General features: G+C 36.2%; 2 protein-coding genes and 1 non-coding gene across 4 annotated transcripts in view; all 3 read right to left on the minus strand.

Moving 5' to 3' along the window:
• The window catches only part of ift172 (intraflagellar transport 172), a 38,152-nt gene extending 29,370 nt beyond the window's left edge, over positions 1–8,782 (minus strand). Inside the window, exons 1-15 of the mRNA XM_055054379.1 lie at positions 8,604–8,782; positions 8,140–8,283; positions 7,286–7,398; positions 6,924–6,963; positions 6,222–6,287; positions 5,899–5,978; positions 5,024–5,111; positions 4,392–4,606; positions 3,981–4,104; positions 3,788–3,883; positions 3,536–3,697; positions 2,897–2,950; positions 2,686–2,789; positions 2,299–2,384; positions 1,636–1,748 (exon numbers count right to left, since the gene is read on the minus strand). Of these exons, the coding sequence (XP_054910354.1) occupies positions 1,636–1,748; positions 2,299–2,384; positions 2,686–2,789; positions 2,897–2,950; positions 3,536–3,697; positions 3,788–3,883; positions 3,981–4,104; positions 4,392–4,606; positions 5,024–5,111; positions 5,899–5,978; positions 6,222–6,287; positions 6,924–6,963; positions 7,286–7,398; positions 8,140–8,283; positions 8,604–8,642 (1,524 nt within the window). The 5' untranslated portion in view covers positions 8,643–8,782. The remainder of the gene's footprint in view (positions 1–1,635; positions 1,749–2,298; positions 2,385–2,685; positions 2,790–2,896; positions 2,951–3,535; positions 3,698–3,787; positions 3,884–3,980; positions 4,105–4,391; positions 4,607–5,023; positions 5,112–5,898; positions 5,979–6,221; positions 6,288–6,923; positions 6,964–7,285; positions 7,399–8,139; positions 8,284–8,603) is intronic.
• Positions 8,783–9,145: 363 nt separating this feature from the next.
• On the minus strand, positions 9,146–9,217 carry trnaa-ugc (transfer RNA alanine (anticodon UGC)). The gene has a single exon. It is a non-coding gene; the product is annotated as a tRNA-Ala (tRNA).
• A 1,391-nt stretch (positions 9,218–10,608) lies between these two features.
• On the minus strand, positions 10,609–25,310 carry dnajc5ga (DnaJ (Hsp40) homolog, subfamily C, member 5 gamma a). Of its 2 annotated transcripts, XM_055054383.1 has the most exons (7): positions 25,109–25,310; positions 17,380–17,507; positions 16,962–17,175; positions 16,210–16,366; positions 15,234–15,412; positions 14,757–14,800; positions 10,609–14,490 (listed from the first exon to the last, which is right to left on the minus strand). In XM_055054383.1, the coding sequence occupies exons 2-5, from the start codon at positions 17,496–17,498 to the stop codon at positions 15,237–15,239; spliced, it is 666 nt and encodes a 221-aa protein (XP_054910358.1). In that variant the 5' UTR covers positions 17,499–17,507; positions 25,109–25,310; the 3' UTR covers positions 10,609–14,490; positions 14,757–14,800; positions 15,234–15,236. The 2 variants fall into 2 exon arrangements, with proteins under 2 accessions (XP_054910358.1, XP_054910360.1); XM_055054385.1 differs by lacking the exon at positions 15,234–15,412.
• Positions 25,311–26,122: the final 812 nt, after the last annotated feature.

Here is a 26,122-nt window from a genome sequence, read left to right on the forward strand (position 1 = left end):
GTGGTAGATGTAGCAATACCAAGTGATTGCAACATCAGGAAAAAGGAGCACGAGAAACTAGAGAAATACCAGGGCCTCAGGGAGGAACTGGAGAGGGCCTGGAAGGTGAAGACCATAGTGGTGCCTGTGGTCATCGGGGCCCTCGGGGCAGTAACCCCCAAACTGGATCAATGGCTACAACAGATCCCAGGAACAACATCAGACATCTCAGTCCAGAAATGTGCAGTCCTTGGCACAGCCAAGATACTGCAGGACCCTCAAGCTCCCAGGCCTCTGGTAGAGGACCCGAGCTCAGAGGATAAGAACCACCCGCGGTGGGTGAGAAGGGAATTTTTATATATATATATATATATATATATATATATATATATATATATGAAGCTGTGGAAAACCACCCTTGAAGCCAACTGCAAACCACTTGCACAAGTGTCCATCAAATGTGGCATATACCAAGGAGATGCTCTGTCCCCGCTACTGTTCTGCATAGGCCTGAACCCCTCAGCCAAGTTATCAACAAGACTGGCTACGGATACCGACTCAAAAATGGGGCCAATATCAGTCACCTACTCTACATGGATGACATCAAGCTGTATGCCAAGAGTGAGCGAGACATCGACTCACTGATCCACACCACCAGGATCTACAGCACTGACATTGGGATGTCATTCGGACTAGAGAAGTGTGGTCGGCTGATCACAAAGAGGGGGAAGGTGATCCGCACAGAAGGAGTCTCACTCCACAAGGAACAATAGCAGACATAGAGGACAGTTACAAGTACCTAGGTATACCACAAGCAAATGGCAACCTCGATGAGGCCACAAGGAGAGGAGCCACAGCTAAATACCTCCAACGAATAAGGCAAGTCCTGAGAAGCCAGCTCAATGGCAAGAACAAAATCAGTGCGATAAACAGCTATGGTCATCGGGGCCCTCGGGGCAGTAACCCCCAAACTGGAGCAGTGGCTACAACAGATCCCAGGAACAACATCACACATCTCAGTCCAGAAATGTGCAGTCCTTGGCACAGCCAAGATACTGCGCAGAACCCTCAAGCTCCCAGGCCTCTGGTAGAGGACCCGAGCTCAGAGGATAAGAACCACCCGCGGTGGGTGAGAAGGGAATTTTTTATTTTTTATATATATATATGTGTGTATTGCTATTGATTTGTAGCAATGTTACTATTGTGTCATTAGAATAGTTTTCCAAATGAAATTATGACGTGAGCTAGTTTTTAAACATGGCTAGTAATAAGCAGATTTGCATTCACTATTTTGGACTCTAAGAATTTAAGTAATCCACTCATATCCACACATTCTGCTATGTGAAAAACAAACTGAATCTAAAGCTTAGAATGAAGAAAAGTGGAAAGTGAACCTCTTCAGTGATCCATAATAGTTAGTTCATCCCAACTGTCCATCCTAATTCCCGGGTGACCAAGCTGCTCCCATGCAGAGCCTCCAGGCATATTGTGGGTGATGGATGCAGCTCTGACAGCAGACATGCCCCAACTAAGGATGAATGTTTTTTTCCTGCTATATCCGTCTGTCATTTGGCCTCTCTAATTTACTGCCTGCAGCTCTTTATCTCATTGTTTCCAGTCTTTCAGCCTCTCGGGGCGCTGAGGTTTCATTCTCACCCGCAGCTTCTTGTCCCTGAACAGCAGTTTGCGTCCGGTTTCATTGAGCTCCAGCCAGTCAATCTTGGAGTCGTGGCTGATGGTTCCCAGGTTGTAGCCTGCAGCCAAGTCCACTGAGGACGTAAAAAACAAAAACAACCAGCAGATTAACTGAGGGGCAGCCAGACTGCCAGCACAAGGCTTAGACCTGGGTTCAGGATTAAAAATCAGCCAGTTATCCAGTGGGACAAACAAACATTAACTGCTCCGTTAGCTTGTTGCTCTGTTAGCATTCAGTTTTTCTTTCATTAAAATGTTGCCCTGTTCACTAACTCTGCTTGTCTTGGATGAAAAACAGAATAAATGATGTTTCTAAACACTTAAACATTCTTATTTTGGGAGTGTTTTAGTAAAAAATAACTATGATTTAGTTCTGCTTTGACATAAATGGTTTTTGGGGATAAAAAGCCAAATATGATCACCTTTAAAAAGCTGCACATTGCTGATAATCATATTGAAACACGAAAAAACAAAAAATAATCTTCATGAAATTTTCCATAGTTTGTTTAATTTGACACATTATACATTCCTAATGAATATCAAAAACATTCCTGGTCTTAATGGACATTTTGACTTTCTTTCCGTTGCGACCTTTTTCTTTTTAACACACCTCCTGTTTCTTACCAATAGCAATGGTCTTCAAGTCGATCAGGTAAGCAAGTTTCTTGTTGTCTTCCACTCCTCTCTGCTTCCTCTCGTTGAGACGCACACTGAACAAAAAAATATTGATCAGTTATAAGTGACTGAATGTTTTACATGCAAGAATGAAATCTTGATGTTGATTGTTTGGGTTTCTGCAAAGATCAATATCGCCATCTAGTGGACAGCTGTGCAGTCAGGCACCAAAAATCTGCTACAACTTAATTCATTTTTCATCTTAATACTCCAAATATTCAAATTCTGCAGACAAAACTGCTTGTTTTCAATGTTTAAATTTACAGTTTGGCTTTTAATCTTCAGTTCTGACTGGACTGATGTGTGTTTTAGCGTTCAGATGCGTTTCCTGCCGACCTGATGAGGTGTGGATTCATGAACTCGGTTCTGACTGATCCCAGAATCTCGTTGTTGCTGTACTCCACCAGGCTCAGCTCCCCGGCATTAAAAATCATGCACACCTGCAAGCACAGATTTTAATTCAAACAACAGCACAGTTTTATGAATGTAGCTGTTGGTTTTTGCAGCTTACGTCACTGTAGTTTTTGAGTAAATAAAATATACTTACAGTTTCATTTTCAAAAAAGAACTTTTCATTTCCTCCAGAACCCGGCCAAGAAACCTGAATAAGGAAATGGAAGAAAATTTATTAAACTGACATAAAACTTCCCATTGTTTTTTTTAATTAAGTTTTAATTTTTATAATTACTTTCTTCTTTTTTTAATTAAAAAGGGCAATTAATTCATTTATTTTGTGATTAAAAGTGTGCTGTAAATATTCGGTTTTTACATTTAAAATATTTATTAGCAAACTTGTTATTTTTCTTATTTTGCTATATTTTATTTATTTATTTAGAAAATATGATTTTATTTGTTGCAAGTAAGTGCAATTCTTAATTTCTTTGTTTTTTTTAATATTAAGTAAGTGTCCATTTCTTTTTATGTTTTTATTAAAAATATTTCTTGTTTATCACTTATTATTTTTTATTTCACTATATATTTTGTTCATTTACTTTCATTTAAATTTCAATACGTTTATCTGACCATTTAATTTTTTTAATTTAATTTTTAGATTAAAACTTATTTTATTTCTTCGTTAACACTCTCGCCCATTTCTTTTTATAATTTTCCTTAAATACCGATAATACTTTATTTAATAAAAAAACAGCACAATAAACATTTTAAAAGACAATAGACGGCAACAGACCTCGCTCAGTTTGTTGGTTTGCAGGTCGCCCAGCAGAAGTGTGTCAGAGGTGTGAGCCACCAGGTATCGATCTTTTCCCATGATCTTCACTTCTTCTACCTCAAAGCCATAGTAGGACTTCAGCACCACCCGGGTCCCAGTGGACAGGTTCCTAATGATCACCTGGGAGGAACAAGGGAGACATGAAACGGAGCCAGATGATGGTAAATGCAGTTGCAACAGAAAGGTTTGTGCTGGTTGTCGGGTTTTTACCTGACTCAGCCCAACGTAGGTCATCTCAAACTTGTTCTTATAGATGGCTCTCCTCAAGCAGCAGTCAAACAGCTCCACTCCGCCGCACAATGTTCCCTACAAAAACACAACCACCAAAGAAACACAGAATGTCTCAGAAAAGACCTTACGCTTGCATTAGTGGTCTAACTACGGCGGCACCCAGCAGACTCACAGCACAAAGACGCGATCCGTCTCTCTTCCAGGCCAAGCTGGTGATGGTGTAGAGGTTGGAGATCTCTTTGGGTTTGGCTTCATCCCACATGCTTCTCCTGGGAGCCCAGTTAAATACCCGCAGTCTGCAAGATAATCACCAAGAAAAACCTCTGAGACTTTGGAGTTGATCTGTATCAATAAAAGAGCTATACTCCAGCGTAAAAACTTAAATAAAAAACACTGAAACAAAACCTTTCACCATTTAAAATCTAAAATTCATGCTGCGTGAAAGTGATCATTTATTACATAAAATATATTAAAAAGTAAAACATTTCATATTTAGAAACGCCATTTATCAGTGCATGCATTTATGTTAGACGTGAAACTATTGTAATTTTCTGCCACACAACAGAAGCAGATTCAAACTGACCGGTCGAAGCTGCCGAACACCACGGACTGGCCGCTGGGGCTGGTGACCGCCACTGTGAACTCCTTCTCCGATCGGTCTCGGCTGTAGTCGAAGTTCTGCAGAACCTGGCCCTCCCTGCTGTACGCCACCACCTTCTTATCGCAGCCGGCCGCCATGATGCTGTTGGTGCCCCAAGCTAGCGCGTACGGAGGACACGGGTGGGTCAGCAGCTTACCCTTAAGTGCAACAAGATGGACACAGAAATGTGAAAACCTCTGAGGGAGTCAGGAAAGTAACATGCAGTATCAGGGCCATTGTAGATAGAAAAAAGAAAAGATGAGTAAAATTCTCCCAAAAAACTCAGAAATTTTCAAGAAAAAAAATCTTGGAAATTTCTGAATTAGATTAACCTCAGAAATTTGAGATAAAACTTGGAAATTTCTGAGCTTCAAAACTCAAAAAAAATTTAAATGTGGGAATTTGTAAGTTTTTCCAGAGAATTTTCTTTTTTTTCCAAAAAATTCTGAAGTGAATCAAAAGTTAAAATTTTTTTCTCGTAAATTTTCAACTTTTTGTTTTCAATCTAAGGCCCTGATACGCTGTTGTAAGAAAGTCCAGTAAACAATGAATATGCAGATTTAATCTGAAATTACCTGAGACTCCCCTGAGCCTTGATCATCAAAGAAATAGCGAACGACCGTCCCATCGGCATGACCAGAGAGGATCCCCTTACCAGATACACTGACACGAAAAAAGATTTTCTCTTTATCTTTTTCATGCAGGGGACAAAGATGTAAAACAGCTGGATAATTTGTGTAATACATTAGGACTAGAAACATATTTTTTTTATTGTTTCAGAACATTCAAGGTGTCGGTCCCAACTTAATTAGGGCTGTAACTAACAGTTATTTAAGTAATAAATTTTTCTGATGATAAAAAATGGCACATTCTACATTCAAATGTGTCATTTAGCAACTTACACCTTTTTAATACAACACTAGATTTACACAAAACATAAATAAATAACTCAACTCATTTTTTAAATGGGAAAATAAATAATATAATAGCATAAAATTCCTTTAGTGAACACTTGATCATTTGTAGCAAATAATGCATCTGCAGGTAAAAAATAAAAAATATTTGTAATTTTTTACAGTTTTGGCTTAATTTCTGCTGTTCATTCAGCGTATTGCCTTTTTTTGAGCCTGTAATGATTAATCTGTTGCTAAGTCAGTTTTATTCCTAAAATGAAAACACCAAAAACTCTGGTTTAGCTGTGCAAAATGCTCAAAAATAGATGGCTGACGTAAATTTGAAATTTCCAGTCATTTTCTAATATTTTCCACCTCATTCATCACCCAGAGGGTTGATTATACAAAGGGATGAATTACTAATAAGCCCCACTGACACTCCAATTAAAGGTTGAATTTTCCTACATTTCTCAAGTGAGATTAGGTTAAAGGCTTTTTGCACATCTTTATCAGGGTGTTAATAACAGTAGGGGGCGCTGTGGGGATTAGACATTTACTTAGCCGTCAGAGAGATGACACAGGACTCGGTGGTGTAGACGGTGGAGGATTTATTCGTCTGGGTGTTGGCCACACGGACCTGAGAAGAAAAGAAATCACAACTTCGTTACTTTCTTTGTTTTTTGCAAAATGGTAACTTTGCAATCAGTGGAATACAAATCAGATTTATAGAATATGAGTTGTGCAGAATCGATAAACTGATGATTTATTCATTTTTCTCAAAAAAACATTGTGGGTCATTTTTGCACCTTCTTGTTTTAATTCAAGCTTAAATATACAAAATTAATGTCATAAATTTTGAAAAGGTGTGGAAGTGACTTACCTTTCCGTCAACTAATCCATAAACAATAACACTTTCTGCAGGCCAAAGAAGGCGAGTCACAGCGCTCTGCAACACAATTGATAAAGTTAAATACTCTTTAGTTCCAGTTTCTCTTTCTCAGCGGAGTTGCTCCACTATTGGGACAAATGTCTCTACAATTAACAACAAAAAAACACTTTTAGGGACTAAATTTCATACATTAAAGTAGAGATCACAGTGGCTTTCAAATTTAAAACACGGATATCATCAAAAGTGTTTGTGGGCAAAAAAAAAAAAGACAATAAAAAAAAATACATAAATTACTGAAAGAAAATTGTTGTAACCCTTTTTGACCTGCTCAACAATAACCTAATCCTGCAATAATTTGATTAAACAAATAAAGTAGTCAGAAAAAGGTTGTGTAAACAATTATAGATCCATAACTTTATTAATGGGTCTTTAAATGTTTGCATCATGAAAACAAAGTTTGTGAATTCCTTCAGACTCAGTTTAAAGAATAAAAATAGAATTAAGTTGTTTCTGTTATTAGCAACTTTTTGTTTGAAGAGAATTAAAACCACCAAATTCAGATTCATTAAAAGTTGAGGTTATTACAAGATACATACTTTGTGTTGTACCTAATTAGAGATGAACAATAGATTAGCATTAATTGAGAAGATTTTGAAATGTTTTCCTATGAAAGCTCAGCTTCTCTTCACTCACCGTCTGAACAAATTTGTTGCAAATGGCTTTCTTGTCCCCCCTATGAAAGATGAAACCTTATGAAAAACTGGTCCACACGTTATTCATAATTCATGCACAAATTAAATACTTTTCCAAAAATACAAATAAATACAGAGTTTCACTATGAATCACTTCAGATATTTCTAACTCGGTCAGGATTTAACCTTTTCCTACCACACTTTGTCCTTCCACTCAACTTTCTATACCCATGCTTGGGCAATCTGAGGGATGCTCAAATTCAGAGTCTTACAAATTATTTTAATTTTGTAAGTCACTGATTGGGTTTTCACGTTAAAACATTGTGTTTTGATTCATCAGCAAACCAAGTGGAAGCAACTTACCATTTTTCCCCAATTCTGTAGACGTAGATGATGTTGTCCGACTGGCCGATGGCGATTTTGATGGAGTCCGGCGAGAAAACCATATCACTGACCACATAGCTCTGTTTTCCATACTGCCAAATCACACAATACCTACATGTTAATGTGGTAAAGTCTCACAAAGCCTGAATAATAACAGAAGACAGAGTTGGGCCATTTGGGATTAAATGTGGAGAGTTAAGGTAGTAACTCTCCACATAATTGCCATTTTGAGAGATATTTAATTTCAAAAATGCTAATTTTACATGAGTATATAAATGATTTATTAAATAGGATCTTTTCCGCACAGGGAGGAGGAATATTTCTAGTATAAATCTTGTCTGATTTTATGTCAGATGTAATATGTCGAAACATAAAATTAACTAATTTCCACTTTTCAAAGATGGTCATTCAAGTGCATATTGGATTTTAATTAGCTATAAGCCATAATCATCAATTTAAAGAACTAAATGGCAGAAACATATCCCTGTTTGTTTAAAGAATGTATAAGTTGATGTTTGCTGTTGAGCAAAACTGTGTATCTCCCATGTTTTCATTTTTTTGTTTCTTGTCATAGTCAAATTTATTGATCACACTTTGCACCTGTCAGGGGTTTTATTGATACATTTCCAGTGAAAAGTACAAAAAAGAAGCTTTAACCAAATAGTTTCAATTTGCACATATACATTTGGAGATAAGATCTATCTGCAAATGGCAATTCACTTTTTTAAATGTTAACATTTAAATGTAAAGTTGTTTTTAAGAAGAAATACAGTCGCCTAAAATGTCATAACAGATTGGTAAAATGATTATTTTGGATGTGTTTTAAGTGGCACCTTGGGGTCCAGAGGCTTTGTGGAGAACTTGTCTCTCCTCTCTCCATGCTCATCATAGAGCAGCACCACTCTGTCCACAGTGCAAACAGCAAACTTGCAGTTGTTCGGTGCCCAAGCCATACATGTCACTTTGGCAGCACCGTCCTATGCAAAAGAAAGAAAATAATAATTTAAAAAAGAGCCACACAACTACTGAACAATTAAGTTGCTTTTTAAGCGCTAACAGAAATGCTAACTAAACCGGAGTATAACATACCACAATTTTAATCGTTTCCAAGTTACTAAATAATTAAATTTTTATCAAAACAAAGCAAAGTCAAATATCTATTCATGTTATGAAAATACGCTCGCATGGAGAGAATAAGGGGGGTTAAATTGTATTTTGTTGATGTAACGCGTAAGCTAGCCACATTAATCTCGAGCATCTGCTAACGGTAGCTAACATGTCCGACTTCAAAACTTACCTGTGGGGTTAAAAGTGTCTTAATATGTTTCAGCTGCATTCTGAAAATAACTAAAGGAAGCCCAAAGAGATGTTATCAGCGCCGAAATAATGCTTTAGAACTGGACCATTTATCCGTTCATCTCCAGGATAGAAGAAGCAGCTAGCAAGGACGACATCTTAGTAGTAAACAGAGCTGCGATCTCCTTGGTTACCGCTCTGAGAGAGGAACCGTGTTGCGTTCAAAGCAGGCGGAAATTTTAAAACTTCTTGATGGCTAGGTTTTTTTTTGTTTCCGAAAATGTTAAAGCAAATGTTAAAAAATGCCGATAATAAAGCTGATTAGAGCAAGTTTTAAATCCTTTAAATTTGTTGTCGATAAGTCTTCCCTTTTATTCAGAAGACTAAATAAATTACAAAGTCGCATAATGACAGGTGACATAGTGTAATTTTTTCCTTCGATCTACATTATTAGCTATTAATAATACTTAAATATATAAGAAAAGAAATTCACTATTCAAATTTAAGGGAATGGCTGAAATCAGAAAAGGAAAAAAACACAACTGGAGATGCCGGGGATTGAACCCGGGGCCTCATACATGCAAAGCATGCGCTCTACCACTGAGCTACATCCCCTTCCATGTCCAAACCGGCGCCGTCACTGCTTTTATATACGCACCACCGATAAGACCAGGTCTGGTGTGAGCGTTTGAGTCGAACATAAACATGAAATAACTCCGAGATCCAATAAGAATCACCGATATTGCCCAAAACAAAAAACTAATTGGTCATACTCCCAAAGTTTCGTAATACAGAGCTAAAGTAGATGAAGATATTTTGAAAACATCCAGTGTTTTTGAGAAATTCTAATTTAAAGACATATATTTAAGAGTGTTTAAATAATTAAGTTATTTTCCAAAACAGAGCTTTCTCCTTATATGAATTGAAATAAAACAGCAAAATTAAACTCACTGAAAGGACTATTAAATGTCAATTGGACTCAATATCGCCATCTAATGGTGGTTTGATCTCCTCTCTTGATGGCGTCAAATGGATTGAATTTTTGTTTTATTCCAAAATGTGAAGGTTATGATAAACACAACTCATGCACAAATTAGTAGAGGATACAGGATTATTTCTACACATTTTAAAGGGCATACAATGTTTCATACCTGTCTCCTATCAATAAACAATTTTATAAAGTCTAAGACCTTTATTGATGTCAGTACCTTACTGGTATAGAAGTTTTAGATGTTTTTATATTTCCATCCATCCATTATCTGTTCACCCTTGTCCCTATTGGGGTTGGGAGTTGTTTTTATATTTACAATCTTTGTAGTTAAAAAAAACAGTAACACCACCCAAAATTTCTTGTTAACCAATCAGCTTGTGCAAAACTGAATGTGCAAACATTTCAGTTCCAACAAGCATTTAACCTGAATAATCTTGTTTATTGCAATGATAACTGTGTCCACAGGATGACCCAGACACTGTTATTCCTTCATAAACAGTTTTAAATCCTGACAGCCAAAAACACACAAAGTGTAAGCTAATCAACATTATGCAGTTGGGTAAGTAGACCGAGCTGCTAATGGGATTACAGGACTATTTATAGGCTGCAGAGTAAGCTCAACACACAGTTTTACTAATTTATGAGCCTGTTTCAGTGTTCAGAAATGCACAACTTTATTTTTTTTTATTTTAATCTGCAAAATCCGGTTTTATCCTCATATGACGTTCCAAATGCAAACTATTCAAATAGTGGGAAATTAGTTTTCTAATACTTTTTTGGTAGTAAATGCGAGATTTTTTCACAAACAAACTTAAAGAAATCATGATTGAAAAATTTTAACACACGCATATCAAATATATATTGTGTGAAATTCAATTTGCTTTAGTTTCACACTATAAATTTTATTTGAATTTGCTTAAGAAAACTGGAGTAATCAATTCGGGGCTTTTCTGGTGCTGATTTGCAGGTCAGGAAACTCATAAATATGATTTAATAACAAAATAACAGACAAGAGATTAGAAAATCCCCCTTTTTTATTTAGCTGAATTTCATCACAGTCATTATGTACAAGGATGAAACATTTTCTATCATGTTCAGGTCAAGAACGTCTTTGCTCTTCATAAGAAATCAATCACATCCAGTAGATTGTTTAACCAGCCAACTAAAAATAAATAAAAAAATATTTTTTTCTGGAAGCACATCAGCTCCATGAATCTTTTATTTTTTTAGCAAACAGAGTGAAGATTGACTCACTGAACCTTGATTCAAAGTAAACACACTGACTTCAGTCGAACTTCGCCACCATTTGTCAAAGCATAAATAAAAACATAAGTGCATCTAAAGTTAAATCACTTCATAAACCTTCAATCAGTACCAATATATCAATTTGATTTAACATTTCTGTTTTGTTTACTTCCTGGCATGGAGAGTTAATTTTGATTCAGTGGGTCAATGATGATTAATATCAAATAATTTTTTCGTTCTGGCTACTAATATAAGCAAATCCAAGATGACTTCCTGTTTGCAGATGGAGAAACATGATGAAGATATTTTTATCTGACCTGATTTAATGAGATGTTTGCAGCTCTGCATTAGTTTAACGCACCTGACTGGGAAGCATGAAGCCTGAGCTGCTGGGAGAAAATATGAGCAAACAAGATCTGAGGAGAGAAAACAGCAAATGCTAAAAATTTACCCAAAAACATGAAAGTTTTATCCAAATGAACCATTTAAAACTAGCTTCTGCATTATTTATGTTAGTGATTAGTCTTTATTTCCCTTCTCTTGTGCATAAAAACTATTAAATATGAATACAAGGGTGAGACTAATATTATAGTACTCTCCAGATAACCATTGAAAATTACAATATAGCATGAAAGAAAATAGTGACATGGAAAATGTGAGGAAAACTGTTACACAGCCATAAACTGCTATTTTTACTTATTGATAACTGGAAGTTAAATGCATCACAGCTTGCAGACAAGAGAGAAGGCATGAATCCAAAAGAGGCAGAATTATGCTTCAATTTAAAGTAATCAGTGCAATAATTTGTCTCAATTATTAACTGTTCATCTGGGATTTTAATGTCATAGTTTTTGATAATGATGTGATTAGCTTGTCGTTTCCATACCAGTTATGTACAGAAACCGCCTTTTAAAGCTTTCGATAAACCTTTTTGCTTCAAGATTTTACATTTTTTTGTTCTCCATTTTGATCATAATGAAACTTTGTTGAAAAGAAGTTTTGATCTCACTGTAAAGAGAAATTTTGTCCATAGGTTTTAGCCTTCACCTTTACTCAACATTTTGCTTGAAATATTAATAACATAATCATAATGTTTGCATGTTAACTTGATAATCAGGTCAGTCATTGTGGTTTTTCACGACACAAAAGCAGGAGAAAATGTTCAAAACTTCATTCAGTCTAATGACCTACAATAAAGCTGTGCACAATTGTGCTGGTATATAAACCATATCCAAGATCTGAATTTATTTTCTGCTTGTTTAAACTCCCAAACTAAAGCAAGATTTGCTGCCTGAGCTAACACAAAAGGAGATAAAGCCTTTTTCTCTCCTCATAAATTCTCAGACTGGATTATTTTCTGCAGGAATGTACTGCAAACGTTCACACCTTAATCCGATTTATAACCACTACAATTATTCTTCAAGGCACACCACTGTCAGTGTCAAGTCAGCAGGTAAAGGTTTAGATTTCCATCCTGAAGGAAACAAATAATGCAGAACTTAACGGATAAGTCAGACACTTTGAATTTAGTTCAGGTCAAGTCAGCAGCTCCATTTCCATCACAAATGTGTGCAAAACTTTGTTGCTATTCCACTAATGTTAACATATAAAAAAAACTATTTCGCAATTGCTGTGTTTCCTCCAAATCAGAATGAATCAAAACCGTGCATGAATGAGTTTGTTTACGAGGTAAGTCATTAAAGAAAATATGCAGCGCCATCATCCTCCTATCACGTCCTGTCATTGTCTTCTTCAACGTTTCTGCCAGTAGTAACATCCAGTTGTTGGTCACGTCACTCATGATACAAAAAAATGTTTCCATTACAGATTTGTGAAAAACACAAATTTTGTTACAGCTGAAAAACCTCTAACCTCACAAAAAAACTAGTTTTTTGATAGGAGTTTGATCTACTACTTAATGGGTCGTAGCTGTTAACCATAAAATCACAAACTGGAATTGCAAACATAAATTTACTTAATGGAAACATTCACATTTTTCGTAAAGTTTTTTGCGTAGGATGACAAAGAAGTCAACAGAGAGTTGTATTTTTATAACTTTAACTTGCTCAACTTTATGATCAATGGAAACGTCCTCCTCCTTTAGAGAAACGTATCAAGTTTCAGGATTGTAGATCAAGGATCAGACCTTGATATTAGTTGCATTTTCACAGAATTACGCAAATTTAAATTCCAAAACTAAATTTGTCTAATCAAAACAAAACAATAAAAAAGAACAAATTGTGTTTTTTGATTAGAAAAAGGTTTTGCGAAAGGATGAAGTGGTTTATTTGGGCATATAAAAATTCAAAACTGCAACGGAAATAGTTTTTTTTTGCATCACATAAATCAAGTGATCAATAGCCAGATGTTACTACTGGTAGAAACTATGAAAAAGAAAACAACAGGAAGTGGCATGAGGATGATGGGTTTTTTAATGACTTATTTTGTGAACAAGCTTATCCACACGCGTTTTTAATTTCATTTCTTTGAAACTACAAAATTGTGTTTTTTCGACATTAACTGAATACCAACAAGGATTTGCAGACATTTGTAATTGGAAACGCAGCTACTCTTTGCTCTCTTTCATAATTAGGAGATCAAATAAGAAAATCTACAAAAAGAAGCCAAGACAAAACATCAGATTAGACTCTAAGCTTAGTGAATTTGGACACAAAGAAGAGGTGGAGCATGAACCCGGCCGCCAGAGTAAACGGTGGACTGTTTGAACCACATAGTGTAAAAGAGCATGATGCTAACTTCAAAGCATTGATTTAACGTCTCTTCCTGCAGTCCATCGGAGCTCCACGGTTTGGTGTCGGCCGCTGCTCGTCTCACTGTGGGTGGGGGTTGTTGTTGGGTTTTTTTAAGCACACAGTGACATCTGGGCTGGTGTGAGTGTGTATTTGTGCACATGATCTGTTTCACCAGAGTATGCAGGGAAAAGCTGAAAAGTTGTTTGGGTTTTCCATGCGGGAGAGCGGAAAGGGCGAAAACGATGAGTGCATGCTGATCCCCTCTCCATCTTGGCTCAGACGTTTGGCATCAAATCACGAGACTGCAGCAAGGTTTAGGTGGGAGTCGATGCAACAATAACCGGTGGGAATTGTTTACAAGAACAAGGGAGGAAGAGTCCACGTGTTAATGTTTCGTTTCTGCTGAGCAGCTGAGTTTCTAACATGTTTGGCATTGAATTTATCACCAACTTTCTATCCCAGAGTTAGTAAAAGCAAGTTAATGTGGGGGATATGTAAAAAAAAGCGAAAATAAAAAATCCTCCATCTGATGAGCAACGGTGTCTAAAATAAAAAGGAGGTGAAAAGCAATAAAATAAATAATTCGTTCACATCTCCGTCCTTACTGGTTAGAAATGGAATGACCAGAGGAGACTGGGGTGGAGTTTTGGCGTAACACACTTATTCAGTCAGAACCAGCGTCAGATATTTTAGGAACTAGAAGAGAGGAGGGGGAACGTTGGGAACGTTCGGAGATGTCCACGACGGTCCATGGAAGCAGTCTGTAGCGTTAGCTGGGTTAGCATGGAGGGCGTCAGGTGGAGCAGGAGATCTGGGCTGGCTGGTGACTCTGGGCTGGCTTTTCTCTGGGTTGCTCACAGCAGTCAGATGGAGCTGGATCGAAGTAGAGCCGTGAAACGCTGAAGAAAAATTAAAAACAGAGGCAGGGATCAGATCAAACGGCTCCGAAACATTCAAACTTCAGCAACTATTACTGGAGTTTATGCAACAAGCTAACACAAAGTAGCATTAGATTGTGAAGAATGAATAGCTTTCACAGTTTTTTTCTAAAGTTAAAAATCTGAAACTAAACTTGCATTACTATGTGATTATCAATTTAGTACTTGAGAATAGGACAGGATTACTGCTGAGGCTTTTATTCTGAAAAACAAAAATATTATCTTACCTTCTTGCGTCAGCTAGTTGACACTTAATCACATGATCACTTTCCTGTAAAAAACAATAATACAAGATGTAATCCATGCATATCAGCATGGATTAAAGAGGTAAAAAATAGAAACCAGCAGCAGCTCAGATTTTATAAAGCAAACAAAATGGATAAAAGTGTTACAGAGTGCTGAACAATGCAAGCGCTTCCTTTTTCATTTCAATGAGTATTTGGTTCGGATCAGTGGACAACATCTGGATCTCTCATGCATCGTAACTCAGACACACACAGATAACGTGTTGATGAACGGGGCATGCATGTAGAAATCAACATGAGGATGATTGTTGGGGTTAAATGGAAAACTGGAGGATTTTGTTAGCCAAGTAGCAGAAGCCACAAAATACAGCTGACGTGTAAAATAACAAAAATAAAGGAAAACAAAAAACGAAACGACGGGAAGAGGACGGGACACAGGTCATTGGAGGCGGCTCTTACGAGTCATTTAGACTCTTGTAAGCTGTCTCTGGGGTTTTCTTCCCCCGCTGTGTTGGCTGATGGAGGCGACTGGGGCTCAGGTGGAGGCATGGGCATGGGCAGGGGGATGGGCTTACTTTGCTCCTCTGGGGTTTCTGGACCCAGATCGGATGCTGGCTGGATTATGATTACAGTGGTACCTGTTGGATTGGAACAGGGAAATCCTGAGGTGTGAGTCCATTTTAAATCCTCTGCTGATGCAAACCAGTGAAGTTGCTTAATGTAGTTTAATACAACCACTAGGATGTAGTAAACTCCTGCTAAGAAGGGTGCTGTTTTACTTCTGAGCATTTTGAGAATTCAATATTTTTAAATCATAACTGTGACTGAAAGAATAAGTTTGTGTCATATTTTATTCTGTATGACAAGAAAAAACCTTGAACTGCTTCTGCAGCTTGAACTTAATCAATGTTTATCAACAAATTAATTTCCTTGTTGATTTTGCATCAATTTGACATAAAATGCCCTTAATGTACAAAAACAGTTGCAACCCAAACACTGGTTGTAATAAACTAATACATTAAAATTAGCGCAATAATTATCATTTGGATAATTTATCATTTTTCTCTATTTCTCCCAAAAAGTGGATGACAAAAGTTTTCAGCCTGATGCTTTGGTCTCAACTAGCCGTATTTCTGGAGGGCAATTTTGTTCACAAAGACTTCATAATTAATTTAGTTGTTTTTGTTTTGTTAATTTATCTAAAATATTTCAAATGTCTTCCGGTTCCAGTGGCAAATCTTCAATAGAATGTAAAGTTTATTGATCTTTGAGAGAGTGAACTTGCATTACTATCACTTGAAAATGGTCTCAAAACAACAAAAGCAGTAAAATTTGTTATTGTGACAGACCTACTGGTTGTCCCATATTAATACAAACAGAACTCTCACTCATCAAAACAAATCTGCATAAACCAGAGTGACCCAGAAGAACTTGCCTCCGTCCTGATCCGCTCTGATTTGGGCCTCCAGGTCTTCAGGATCAACATATTGGTAGTTTTCCTCGTCGTCGGGGGGTTTGCACTTCCCACAACAGAAACAGCAACAGCAGCAGCAGCAGCAGCAGGTGAAAAGTGTGCAGCACAGCACCAAACTCTGCAGGGATTTACGTGCAAACAGGTTTTTCTTAGTCATGACGGTCGACAGAATTTAATCTTCATCTCCAAACAGTTGGGTCATCAGATTACATGTGATTCTGAACAGTTCTGCAGTGCAGCTGAAACATTTAGGTACTCTGAATTTGTTTGCCATCTAAGAAAATAAGACTGGAGATTTAGTAATTTGCCTCTGATACAAGATAAAATATGTTTCATGTCATAATATTTACTGCAAAAGACCTAAAAACAACCACAGCAACATAATCAGCAGCTCAATCACCTCTGACAACATCAACAAAAGCCCAGCATCATATTTGTTTACATTGTGTGGTATTACACTGCAGAAGTTGCTGATCCATGTTGGCTTTAATCTACACTCCTGGCAGGAGGACAAATGTCTATGATTGCATCATGAGGATGAATCAGAGGTCAGCGTTAGGCTTTACCCAGCTGTGTTTACAAATTTATTAAATATGTGTTTAGTATGTGTTAAGTATGTATTTATGCTTTCGCTAAAGGAGGTTGCTGCTTATTTGCCGTCAAAACAATGTAACATTTTGTTAAATGTGAGAAAGGCCACCGGCGTTACTAACCTTAAACCACCATTTGGACATGAGGAAGTAGTATTTAACACTTTCCTCTCCAAACTGTTCGGACACATAAAGGCCCATGGAGCCATACTCATCGTAAATCCTTCTTTTGTTCTCATCGTTTAAAATAGAATTGGCGTTGTTAATCTCCTTAAACTTCTCCGCTGCGTCTGGGTTGTCTGGGTTCTTGTCCGGGTGGTACTTCAGCGCTAGTTTTCTGAAAAGAGTTCAGAGGGGATCAGAGGCAAACGATCAGCTTTGGACTTGAAGATTAACTGTTTTGTGAAAATAACTCCCACATCCACAAAATTCAACATGAAGTTCACAGAAATAAGTACAGGGTGAGTGTTTCAAAAGAAACAGCTGAGACTCTGTATAAACAGGTTAATGACTCAGATTAGCACACATCCAGTCAGCTCACCTGTATGCTTTCTTAATTTCCTCAGCTGACGCGCCTTTCTCCAGGCCTAACACTTTATATACGGTCTCCCCGGAGGTGGACATCTTCCTCTGAGGACGGGCAGAATTCTGTTCAGCCATGGCTCACCTCTACAAATAAAAAACAAACAATAAATTATTGTGTTTCATGTTACAAAAACACAAAAAATGCATAAAGAAGTCATAGTTATGGCTCCCAACCTGAGCGTGCAGTGAGGCAGATGTTGGCACATATACCTATGTGAGCTAACAATAATTTGATTTATGTCAAGCTTAAATTTTGCAAAAACAATTCTTGATGAAAGACTAAATTAGTTTTTACAATAATTGTATTGTAGTTTTATTGAAAGTATTTATTTATCAAATTTTAAACGGTAATAAACTTAAATTTATTGTCGCCTTGTTTTCTATAACCTTGAATAATTTATTCAAAGTTTATTGTAAGGACATGTAGGTTTGCTTTGTTTAGGGGTTCATAAGTTATAAAATACCAACATCAACTGTTCCAAACAGAGTTCATAACCACAAGCAAAGGAGGTTTAATATAAAAGCAAGTGAGATCTGAGCATTTTAACAATATTTACTCGCTTATATTGACTAAATAGGATGAGGAAAAAAGTGACACATAATGGGTAAAAACATGGATACAAAATGAAAAAGGCTGTGACAAATTGTTCAATAATCAACAATCAAAAATGAATTGTTTGTATTTGTTAAATGAAATAAATTAATGGACATTTAAATGGATTAATCACTGGTTTCCAAATGCTACTTTATCCGTCCAACGGTTCTCCACTTCCATACTGCGTTTAACTGGAAAAGAAAACATAACTGAAAGCATTTCAACATAGGAAAAGTCGTCAACAAAAGACTTTTTACTGAACTACACAAACGGATTCCTGGTGAACCATGGCAACGTACAAAACGAGCACATCTATTACTCAGCCATACAAATAATGCCACAGCGGTCATTGAGTAAAGAAGATTACATTTTGCTGATCTAACAGATTACCCATCCAAGTCTACGTCAGACAAGGCCAGCGTCCCGGTCAGAGTCTGACTGGACCGCTTTAGGCGGCCCAAACACAACAAAACCGCTCATCCACACACAGACGCCACAGGGAATAAAAAAATACAAAACAAGTTGGCAGGGGAAAATGTTCTTCTGCCAAAGGCAAATCAAACAAGTCTAATCAATTGGACAAACAGCTCAAAATTACTTATGGGATCTTTACAGAAAATCCTGACTTGGAAAAAAAAAAATCTAAAATAAGTCAGATTTATCTCAGCCAACAACAAATATAATGGAAGTTTTCTGATGTAAGTTAAGAATCACAAACTTAATGAACTCGGAGAGAAACAAATAAAACAGTTAAATAAACCTCTACTGACCCGTTTTTATTTAGCCTGACATTGATCATAGTTTGAATTCACTGCAAAAAACTGCAGTTCTTTGATCTGATTGATTTCTGATCATCAGAATAAGATATTTCATTTTTCTGAAACAATTATCTTCATTACAGTACATTAATTTTTGGACACATAAACCTTTCTTACTTTTGCTGGAATTAAACTACTAGCTTTAGAATCGGTTTCATGGAGAAACCGATCTCTCCAGGCAGATGTTGCAGATTTGCAACAGCTCAGTGCTACTTAGCTAGTCTTTGCAAGTAATTTGAGCCTGAGAGGGTTAAAGCCGAGCAGCATTTCTGGTTGGTGGAGCTAATGGCTACCCTATTTGTCAGTTTTTCTCCAATGAGATCAGTTACACATTTACTGGGAAAATCCTCTGAATGATTCCATCTCCAGCACAGCAGAAAGCAGCTTTGCTTCTATTGTCTCATCTAATTAGTTAAGAGCCTCATGCTGCTTACATCCCTTTCACAACTGCACCAGATGGTACTTTCACTCAGCAGTTTCACATTCCGACTCTTAAAATGGGTCAGTGGCAAAGATTAAAGTCACTTCCTGGTTTTACAAACACAGAAAACTTCAAAGCATCAACATGTGATATCCATGTCATGACAAACAGTGACACACTCATAAACTGAATAAGGGAACAGCTGATACTGACATTTACCACATTAGAAGTGATTTTGTTTTAAGGGGGAAACGATTAATCGCGATTAATCAATTATTCAAATAATCTTCAACTAATTTAGTAATTGATTAGTTATTAATCAATTGCTGGAGTATACAGAATGCTAAAAATGGCCATCTGCTGAAAGAACAGCACATCTGAAGCAGAAAATATGCTAAAGCTGTACAAAACAAAAAGATACCGTACAAATATTTTGCATTTAAGATAAAAAACAACATTTGTTTATAAATCTAACTTCTGAGGTGGCAAAGTTTTCACTCCACCTGGTTGAAATTCTGAAAAAACAATCTTTTATTGTAATCCAATAGTTATTGCAAAGCATAAATTAGTAGACTGATGCATTGCAAGCTACAAATGATCAGCCGATTCCTCCTGTTACTTCAGTATAAGCAATGAATGTTCATTTTCTTATTCAAAAAATAATTTGCTTTTTTTTTTTCATTTTTTTAAATGTATTTCTAATATTAAAACCATGTAAAAAGGCTTACATGGTTAATTGAAATATTTGCAGAAAGCACCCCTTTTAAAAATCTGATTAATCAATTAATCATCAGAATAATCAATTAATAAAATAATCATTTGCTGCAGCCCTATTGGATATATATTCAGTGTGCAATAATTTTGGATTAGAAGAATAAAATATATGGAAGCATGATATCTGTCAGCCTGGACTGCTGGAGAAATACTGCCAGTTACATAAGAAATGCAGCCTTTAACAGGAACATACGTTGTTTACAGTGAGTTTCTACTCACTGGAGCTGAAAGACTTTAATCATCATCACACATTGAAAACAAATATCTGAACACAGACAGCAGTGGATGTCAACCTGCAGTCTAACAACTATGATAAAAGAGAAGAAGCCAAGTCAGGTTCTGGACTGAAATAAATCTTGCATAAAGATCACACGGAAATGTTTGGTCCAAAAATGTTAGAAACGCCACAGGTCCAGATGGCGTTCCTGCTGGAGCCAAGATGGCTGCTGTAAATACAGCACTAACTGGCAGAACTGGAGACATAAAGTAGAGCTTTTCTTTGGAACATAAACATTTTTTATTACTGATCCAGCCACCACTACAGCTATCGATCGGGTATCAGTGAGCCAGGCCTATTAGGTTAATGGAGCAACTGCAGTCTTTGTGATTCAAGCTCTGCAAACAGGCCTGTGGTGTTTCATTATGAAACAAAAAAATTAAAATAATTAAAAAATCTACAAGTTCAATATTTTTGTACAGAGTAAATATTCCAAGCCTGTATTTCTTGTCATCTAGGTGATTCTGGCTCACAGCTAAGCCTGTTGCAATTAGCAATCAATGGGCTTGATCATTTTCATTTTGAAAATTCAAATCCAATTTCATTCAGAGACAACATGATCTAATCTTTTTATGTTTTCGGTTGTGTGGTTTTTATTTTTGATTTATTTATTGTTTTGGTTGTTGGTTTTATCTTGTATATTTTAAAAATCTTCCAGTTCCAATGTTAGATGCTCTTTACAAAAGAAAAAAAGGTTTTCTGGTATTTGAGAGGGTGAACATTCACTGATTTGCAATTTTCAATATATTATTTCAAAATGATCTCAAAACAATATGATATATTGCAGTTATTTCTGGAACAATTTATCATCCAACAAAATACATCATGACAGTACCACTCACAGTTTACATTTTCAGCTTCTCAGAAAATTTGAATAAGCTCCATAAAACAGACAGTTCAGACACTGTTAAAATCTATAATCGTTAAAATTAAAAGGCATAAAAGCTTAAAATATTTCACTTTGTGTGTAATGAATCTGTGAGTCACTTTCTGAAGTTTTCATAATATTCTAAGTTTCATATATGATGCTGTATTATAATTTGATAAGAAATTTTAAAAAATGAAAGAAAAAAAGAATCTACACATAATATTTAGTCGACCTGAGAAACCCTGAGTAAAACAACTGAATCACTGTAATCAACAGAGAACCGTTTTAAAAACAAAAGCTATTAATAGTAGAAAAACCTTGAAGCATTTGCCAACTCAAAGCGTCTTGTCAAAGACAACAACCAAGGAAAAATCATGTGAAGGCTGCAGGCAACCGTTCCTATTAAGATCTGACTCTGTGAAAACATCTTTTCAGGACAGCTTAGTCCAAAAATAATAATCAGTTAAAAATATCTCTGGAAGATGAACAGCAAGTTAACTGTGACACCAACAACAGGCAGCAATAAACTGGACAACCAATGTAGCCAAAATTAAACTAAAATGAACAACTTTTCATCTCAAATGTTCAGCAAAATGCTGCTTTTATGAAAGAAATAAAACACTCAATGAGGAGTCACCAAGTTATAAATCACTAGTAACGCTGAATAAACAAATATAATGAAGTGTGAGCTGCTAAAAGGGTGAAAAAACATAAATTGTGAAAAAACCGGGTGTTTTATCAGCAGTTGGATCAATAACCAAACATCTAGAAAGAATAAAACCAAATGAGCGTGACAAGTAGGAGAACAAATATCTGTAATCGGATAAGTGAACATTAGAGGAAGATTGGCTGAATTTGGGGTTGAAGTCAGATGAATCTGATAGGTCAAATAAATCAATTTAGAAATGACCAGATTATCTTATATAATCCAGATGGTCCATTAAATGCAGCCCTACTACTTATTACAGTACTATGGTTACACACAATATAGCAACTCTTCCAACATTTTCATCATCCAAACTTTAAAAACAAAACAATTTACATACAATATTAATATCTGTATTGATCTCGACATCGTGACAATATGTCAAGTCCTTGAGGGCAGATCTATTTGGTCTAATTCTATGCTTTCTTATATATTTTACAATTTATTTATATTTCAGTAAAAACGTGTAATGGTGCATCCCTAGTAAGTACATTAAAGAATAAGTGGTTTGAAAGGAAACACCTTTGCCTTAATTTAAGGATATTTGAGCTGAATCATAAACTAGGTAAGAGTTAGCCATACTGATTGTGACCTAATTCCTGCAGGATCAAACGTTCCCACCAGCTCCACCAGTCGCTCTAAATGCAACCCAAAGCAAACAAAGAAAATCAATCAGCCCTCAGTAGCTTCCATGCACTGCAGTGCACAACTTTATACAGCAACAAATATCTTTATACTTTCCTTTTAAGCAGTTAGACCTTTTAAATTTGGCTTTGCAAAAGTTTTTTCAGTCCGAGATAATTCAACATTGTTCATAATGCATTTTTTCAGCGCATGTCAGGTTCCTCAATCAGCATTTCTTAAAAGTCATCTTGCAGTCGTCTGCTGCATTCATGTTAAACAAAACGTCATACACTTAAAAGAGAAACAAGATATGGGCTAAAAAATGGTCAGCAGACAATCAGTGGCATAAATATTTACTCAATGTTTATGGAGGAAAAAAATAGTGATGAAATTACAGCTACTGTAAGACAGCACTTAGGAAATTCCTACTGTGCGTCACTGCAAAACAGCACAGCACAAACTGCATTTTTATATTCTTGGATCTTTTTGTGCATCCAGAGAAAAAAAAAGTTTTTCTGTGAAATATATCCGCCTCACGTTTCTACTTTTTATTTTCTGATGCTGAAAACCTCTGTAGTTACATCAGGATACCAATCAAGTCTCTTGTGGCGTATTTTGTGAAGTAAGTCACAAAATACACAAGTATTTTGTAAGTACTGAACGTGTGCTTTGCTTCACTAATACTTTAATGTGAATTGTCTGTCATTTTCAAAAGGACCAAAACAATCTGTAAGCAGGAAGAATTTCCTGATTGTGAAGAATCTGAAAATGCTTTTGACAGAGAGGGAAAGATTTTCTACAATATTCTATGCTGCCAAGTAGATTTCCTGTCAGTTTTGTTTTCATTAGTCACATCTAATAGCTTGATGTGTTTTAGGAGTATATATATATATATATTTTTTTTTTTTACATATAAATGATTTGTTTTGGCTTTCTTGTTGAGCTAACCAGAGAGTTTCCCTGCATGCAAAGCTACAGTATCTGGTTTAAGGTTCAAAGTCCTTCTGTCCTTTAGGTTTTCCTGCTGCAACAAAGATGTTTTAAAAAATGTATTATGCATCAACGCCTGCAGAAAACTGTTAATACCTGAAATATCAAAACATGCAGGAGTCTATGGAGGATTTTCCCTGCTATGTATTGATTTGTACTATTCTCCTACTGTGTGTGTAAATGCCACTCCCAAAGCAAACATTTGTTGTTTTTTTTGTATTTGTTTTACATATTTGAATTCTCATAAAACTTTGGGTGGAGTCTCACGCAGGCTTTAAAGAGTCAAAGAAAAGTAAAAAAATAACCTATTACAGTATATTGCTTTACTTTTAGGGCCACCAAAAAAATAAAAAATAATAATTTGACTTTAAAGCAGAAGGACAGCTGGGAGTAGCAGCTATGATGCGAGTCATGCAGGAGAAGAACTAACTTCCTGTAAAAACGTGTTGGACTTTTAATCCCAATCTGAGTTCTGAGCTTGGAGCTATGGAGTTGCTATGGCAACAATAAATCAGACACAAGCTTAGACTTGGCTCTCACCTCCTTACGGCATTGGTGCACTCCAAGTATTACTGGATTACAATTTTTAAGTATGCTAAGCTTTCTTTTTGTTCAATAATAAAAAAAAACGTTATTAATTAAGCGTTGTTGTAACCCATTAATTATGATTCTCCATGCATTTTGAGAAAAAGGATGGAAATCTTAGTGGAAAATAATTCTTAAGAGGGGAAATCGTCAAAATTCTTAAAATCAGATTTTTTTTGTGAAGTGTAGTCAGAATTCTGGGGGGAAAAAGAAAATTCAGATCAAAGAATTCTGAGAAAAAATTCTGAATTCTGAGCATAAAGTCGGAATTCTGAGTAATTTATTTTGACAAACAACTAACACAAATGTTACTATCTGTAGAAATGGCTGAATATTAAGTTAAAAAACAAAAACATGATCACTCCATACAAATCTTAACCACTGCAAAAGCTGCAGAGAAAAAGGTTTATGTCAAAAATGTTATAAAAGACTTATGCGTGGAGTCATAATCCTCAACATCATTAGACACAGCTAAAATAAAGATGATCAGTGTTTAAATCCTCGAAAGGTTCGTGAACTGGATCGTCACACATTCTATTCTGAGGCTGATTTGTGAGGCATCATCACTCAGCCATCCTGTGGTATAAATATTGAGATCTGGATGCTGTTTTAGAATAATGAAGGAAGATTCCCGTCTGTTTGTCCTTGTGGAGCTCTAATCCTTTGCTAATCCCCCCTTGCAAAGGGACAACTCCTTCCTATTTTACACCTCGCCATTCATAAATGTACCATTTTGAACAGCGTAGCCCCAGCAGCCGTTTCTACTTATTTCGCATTTTAATCGGGTTTCCGAAGTGGCTTCATACGCCGACTCGAGCTGTTAACAGATGGAACTTTAACACACCAGTGCCCACGTATTTCTTCCATTTTAATGTGTTTATTTTAAAAAACAGACTATTCAGTTAAAAAAAAAAAAGAGAATACGTTTAAAAATCTTTTAAATTCATTCAGGCTTCGCTAGTTTGAGCCGTTAGCTAACGTTAAGCTAACTGGTAACGTCCAAGCAGAAATTAAAAAAAAGCCTCACCTTGAGTAAACTGAACACCGTGAATCTCGCTGTAAGGTTAACTGGACCATAGAGGCATCCGGTTTAACGTCTTATGCTGCAGTTAACGGGTCACACAGTTCCGTTATCCCGGCGGAAAGGCAGTGAGTGATACACCCGCTACTTGCTGGCTCGCTGCGCTTGCCGGGTCGCTCCTCCTTCCAGGAAATACAGGATGCGGAGTGATGCGTTCAAGGCCCAAATCCGCTTATCAGAAAAAAAAAGTTGACCGTGGAATAAACTGGGGTGGGTGGAGAACCGAACATTTTACTCAAGAGTGACATTTTTATACTCAAGCCCAAGTAAAAAATAAACAAATACCTTTTATTTCATTTTGTCTGAACATCTAATTTAATGCCTAAAAGTGTTAAAACAATTTTAAAAATATAAATGATGCAAAAACTTTGGTATTTGAAAGACTAATATCAAAGAATTACTACAAATAAAGACAATAAGTACAAATTCAGGCAGAAGAAACATCTTTATCAATCTGTTTTTTAATATAAAACATAAAAATAATACCTAGTTATCTTTTCTGTATCTCCACCTTCAAAAATGCTCAGTAGATAAAACAATAAAGTTTGTGTACTAACAGGAGGTCTCCATTCAACATAAATTCGAGGAATCTTTCGTATTTTTTTGATAAAAACCTGTATTTTCAGGAACGTTACAGTGGGTAACGTAGGGAGAAATTTTACTAAAGTGAGAGGTTTGACTGACAGACCACCAGGTCAGGACTGCATGTTTACAGTTCACAATATTCACCCAAATGTCGCTCATTCAGTGACCCTCTTGTTACATTTAGCAACATTTCAGAGAAAACAAAATTCATATCAACCAAAATCAAAATATTAAAGATCAGTAAGCAGCAATCAACCAGAAAACTGCAACCAGTGCAGCCCTATTTAAACGGAATACACACACACATATTCATGACATACTTTGATTAAATAAATCTATCTCAAGTGTAATTACAATAAACATTTAACTTATACC

The sequence above is a fragment of the Poeciliopsis prolifica genome, unplaced genomic scaffold (assembly GCF_027474105.1).
Source record: "Poeciliopsis prolifica strain line A6 unplaced genomic scaffold, Auburn_PproV2 SCAFFOLD039, whole genome shotgun sequence".
Lineage (NCBI taxonomy): Eukaryota > Metazoa > Chordata > Actinopteri > Cyprinodontiformes > Poeciliidae > Poeciliopsis > Poeciliopsis prolifica.

Bases quoted from the DNA above. Each gene is read 5' to 3' on its own strand.
- dnajc5ga (XM_055054383.1), bottom strand. From the start codon at position 17,498: ATGGCTGAACAGAATTCTGCCCGTCCTCAGAGGAAGATGTCCACCTCC. The intron at 17,176-17,379 runs GTGAGCTGACTG...AACTCTTTTCAG, and splicing joins GAAATTAAGAAAGCATACAG to AAAACTAGCGCTGAAGTACC. The intron at 15,413-16,209 runs GCAAGTTCTTCT...CCAATCCAACAG, and splicing joins CAGAGCGGATCAGGACGGAG to GTACCACTGTAATCATAATC.